Here is a 4746-nt window from a genome sequence, read left to right as displayed (position 1 = left end):
ACACACACACACACAGACAAGCAATACACATCTAATCTATCCCAAAACACTCTGGTGCAAGTTTAACAAAATGTTACATTGATATATAATATATTGTAGCATATAGAACAGGGATTTAGTACAGTTTCCGATATCTGCCAACATGCACATACAGTGACACCAGTCTCATTAAAAAGTAAATCCAATGAATTCTCTCTCTAGTATTAAAATTTAAAATCTGTGTTTTTTTGTGGGTCACAGCAGGAGTCTCTGCTTCATTTTCTGCACTTGCCTTAATCACAGTAAACGAAATCCTCTTTCTGGGCAAAGCAAGAGCTCTCTGGCTACAGCTTTAATAGAATAATATGCACAATCACATGCTGCATTATCAGAGCAAACACTGTGAAGGGGCTTTCAGGTTGTTTCAACTGCTACTCAGTAGAAAAAAAAGTACACAGAGTACATGAAAAGTCAAAACTGATGTGTTGATTATATATGAGTAAAGAAAGCATCAGTAAATACAGCGCAGAGCATGTTTTTACCTCTCAACAAGCAGCTTCAGTCTTTCCCTCTGCCTCCGAGCAGTCCTGTCTGTAGAGTAGGATACGCTACCTCCCTCCCTCTCTCTCTCATACAAGCTCTCTGCTCTCTCTCTCACCAACTCCCTTTACCTCCCTCCCTCCCTCTCTCACGATAACACACACTACCACTGTGCCAGCAGCACATGCAGCATAGCCTTTCCCTCTCACTCTGCCTGTGTCATATGCACAGTAGAGACAAGTACGTCAACTGGGCTAGTACTTTCCCTTGCACGTGCACTCACACACACACACATCAATATGCCACATGTATACACTGGGCAGCCCTGCAAAGTCACAGGGTGCTGATGTATAGTGACCTCTCCTGAGGCTGAGCGAGAGAGAAAGATGACAACAGAGTACGGTTGATGAGGCAGACAGATAGACAGAAAATGCACAAAGGATGCAAGAAAAATACTTAAGTGGTGACGGTAATGGAGATGTAACTAAGATGGCATAACACAAAACTGATGAAAGCATTCAAGACTTGAAAAGAAGAAGAAAAAATGCCACAGAGAAGGTGAGAGAAGCTTTAACTTTGACTATAAAACATCAGGAAAAGCAGAAATCTGACAGATTACAGGTAAAAAAAAAAAGATGATGACAGTGAGACGCAAGAGATGAAAGAAGTAAAAAAGAAAAGAAGCAATGTGCTGACATATGAGATGCACATGGAAACTCATAGAGGAAACACAGTGGGAGCATAGCGTGACATGAAGCAGACAGCAATTTGCAGCCTTGACCCAATGTTCCCCTTTATTTATGAATACCCCCAAATGGGACTGATTACACTCACACACACAGTCTGCCTCCCCAGCTGCCTCTCACTTATTTGTGTCCCCCAACAGATCACTCACTGGCAGGCATCTATGGCACTCTTGTTATTTTCTATATTTACCCGCTCAGACTTCTCCTATCCAGATTGATCATCGTCCTCCTGTGTGACGATGTCTACTCTCGTCCACGGCGCCTGCCTCTCCTGCAGCCACCAAGAGTTGTTTTTGGCTATCACTGTGGTGACCAGGGGGACGAGTATGACAAAAATAATAATCCTCTTTTAATGCGTGCTGCTAAGGCACAACAGCTGGTTGTGCCCTGTTGTATACCACTACGGTGTGTGTGTGTGTGTGTGTGTGTGGAGGAGGAGGCAAGAGGACAACACCCCCCCACCGTAACAAATCCCATAGGATTTGAGCTGACCTAAAGAGCTGAGAAATAAAAACAGTGGGTCCCTCTGCTTGTTTCTATGTGTTTGTGCTGTTGGACAGTGAGGCAGTACAGCAGTTAAAGCAAGGTCACAAGCTCACTCAGTGGTGTGTGAAACTGAGCTGCTGTAGGCAGGGTCACATGAGAGCAGGCTGCCAGTGGTTTTGATGTAAGCTGTGGACAGAGAGAGTGCCTCTCTCTCTTCTCTCCACTGTGATGAATTTGACCCAGTATGATTGTTTGATGGCAGTGCAAAATGGTGACAAGCATCTGACAACACTTCACATTTACCACTGATGCGGTGCATGAAGATACTGGGCAAGTCGAGCTCCATTGTAGATGTGCAATGACTGCAATATCACACGCATCATATATATTAGATGTAAAGTGTCAAAGGTTAAAGCCATAATGTGCTGATAATATAGCAGACCTTATTCACTATATACCTTTTTCACTGCAGCCATTTTGACATGAAATAGTACAGTAAAGTTACGGTGTTACCAACGACACTAATTAAGGTTCTGATCCATCTAGTGTAGCAGAGCATTTCCAGTAAGCACAAACATGCACAACACAAATGAAAATCTGCAAGCTGTGCTGCTTCTTGTGCTTTTCTTGCCCTCCTCTGCCCCCCTCTCATCAGCCTATGAGCACTTCTTGCAGTATCAGAATATGGTGTAAAATATGACTCTTTAATCAGCACAAATGCTTCATATCAAGCGGTATTAAGAGAGTCACCACTGAGACTTCCTGGGTGCTTGAGGATTCCATGAGCTCCTGCTATGCTGCGTTACCACATGACTGAATTACTCATGGCAACCTGGCTGTTTGCAGTTCATGGGGGATGCCTTCTTTAACCAGACATCTAGGTCAGTGCACATGGCTTACTCCACTTAAGACTCACGTCGTATTAACATTGGAAGCTCTGACACAGGAGCACAATTTGGTCAGGACAGGGGGAAGGTAAAGCAAGTGATCTGTGATGAATTTAGTGAGGAAATGTATGGCTTACCTTGGCTTCACATGTCTTGTGAACTGCAACCTTGCACTCTGCACACAGTGAGGAGAGAACAGAGGTAAGGAACATCACAACCTGGCTGTCAGCTTTGAAATAGACAGTGTGAGGGCAGCCTCATGACCTGACCTTTATGTATGTCAGATCTACAGTAGGTATGTATCAAAGCTGGTCAGTTGTGTCTCTGGGTCTGCTGCCTGACCACCCTGTGACGTGCACTCACCCTTGCAGAAAGCCCCGGGGTTGTCGATGTTCTGCTTGCACACGTCGCACCCTCGCTTCCTCTTGAAGCTCTTCTCTGTGAAGACGTGGCTCCCTGCTTTGGCGAGCTGCAAACACACATTGGAGTCAAACCTGATCATTCTCAAAACAAATTAATAGAATAACGAGGTAAACAATAAATGCCACAGCTCGAAGGAAGTCATTTACCTAATGATGCAGCAACTGTGCACTTTTGAAAAGATAACAAGTATGTGGTTGTGATGTGTTCAGTTTTAGCTGTCTTCCCATGTGGCATTTTATGTCAGCATTGTTCCTGAAGCAATAGATGGTCACTGTCTCCTGTGTGGCTGCTGTCAGTACAGATGTGCGCTGGTTCAGCGACACACCAGCATGAGCACTGATGCCCTACCTGCTGTACATTCAGCTTACTCTACTAAAAATACCTGTCATATCACGCTGTGTTTTAAGGCATCCTGTTGTCTTGTCTTTTAACTTGTCCTCATTCTGTCTCAGTCTGTCGGGCAGCTAAGATGATGAAAAAGAAGCAGCTGTACTGCCACCCCCCTCTAGTGTGCCGTATGGTCACAGGTAAGCTAAATGTAATTTAATAGATAGAGATGGTGTTTGTTTTAGTCATGTCAGTTGTGATGCAGTTGGTTTTCTTCAGGTCTCTAGGTATGTTAGTCTAGCTGTGTTGTTTTTTCCTCTCTGTCATCCCTGGTATTTGTATTAGCCCTGCTAGTGGCATGAACTGTTCTATAGGTGGCAATGTTAGCCTGCCCAATACTTTGGTCCAGGCTGAAATATCTCAACAACTATTTACTAGATCACCATGAAAGTTGTTACAGACGTTCATGTTCCCCAGAGGATTAATCTGACTGACTAAAGTAACTAATGGCATTCCTTAGCCTTCGCTGTATTTTGCTATTTGGCAAATGTTATCATCCTAACACTCTAAACTAAGACGGTGAACATGGTAAATTTTAAACGTGATAAGGATCAGCATATTACCATTGGCACTGTGAATGCTATGTTGCCATGCTAGAGTTAGCATTTAGCTCCAAGCATGGCTGTCCTTAAGTACTGTCTTTAATTATACATAGACTCTTAGTTGTGAAATTTCTGCTGACCAGTTTTATTTTTTGTCCACCTTCCCTTTAATAGCAAATCCAAAGGCCTTTCCTAATGCCAATACAATAAATACAATTACTACAGAAAACTGTAAAAAAAAAAAAAAAAACAACAACGATGAAAAAAACAGTAGACAATAATACATATAAACTGTGTAAACGAAACTATCAGGTAAATACTGTTACTGTTAAATATTTAACATTTATTCATTGTTGGTGTCCTTTAGTCTCTCTTTAAGTCTATCTAAAGTAGCCGGGGTCTCTGCTCTTTGATGACAGGCTTACTATAAGTTTCCTTTCAACACAGCAAGGTGGTAACACACTGAACCATCATGGCAGCTGTGCAAACACGAGAAATGAGCCTCTGTGGGCAAAGCAAAGAAAGAGATGAAGGTAAATCTGACACAGACAGACCCACTGTTGTATGTCTTTCTCAAAATATTGAACTCAAATTTCTGCTGATACGTCATTATTGGCTGCAAGGTTTAACATAAGAAGAATACCCTAAATGAACTGAATGATACTCAATAACAGTATACATTTAAATTACAGAGGAGAGTTTAATCCTTGAGAAAAATTTAAAACGTGCATCTTTTGTGCACACACACACACACAC

At 42.5% G+C, this 4746-nt stretch overlaps 1 protein-coding gene across 2 annotated transcripts in view; it reads right to left on the bottom strand.

The window, feature by feature from the left end:
- Positions 1-4746, bottom strand: part of LOC118327952 (tensin-2-like) — a 27837-nt gene that overhangs the window by 17867 nt on the left and 5224 nt on the right. Inside the window, exons 2-3 of one of the 2 annotated variants that reach the window (XM_035661497.1) lie at positions 3002-3107; positions 2776-2813 (exon numbers count right to left, since the gene is read on the bottom strand). In XM_035661497.1, coding sequence (XP_035517390.1) covers positions 2776-2813; positions 3002-3107 — 144 coding nt within the window. Of the gene's footprint in view, positions 1-521; positions 595-2775; positions 2814-3001; positions 3108-4746 lie in introns of those variants that run through there. The other variant, XM_035661498.1, reaches the window with a different exon arrangement.

The sequence above is a fragment of the Morone saxatilis genome, unplaced genomic scaffold (assembly GCF_004916995.1).
Source record: "Morone saxatilis isolate NCDOM2014 unplaced genomic scaffold, NCSU_SB_2.0 Contig18, whole genome shotgun sequence".
Classification (NCBI taxonomy): Eukaryota; Metazoa; Chordata; class Actinopteri; family Moronidae; genus Morone; species Morone saxatilis.
The sequence above is the reverse complement of the archived record's forward strand: the minus strand, read 5'-3'. Positions and strand labels throughout refer to the sequence as shown.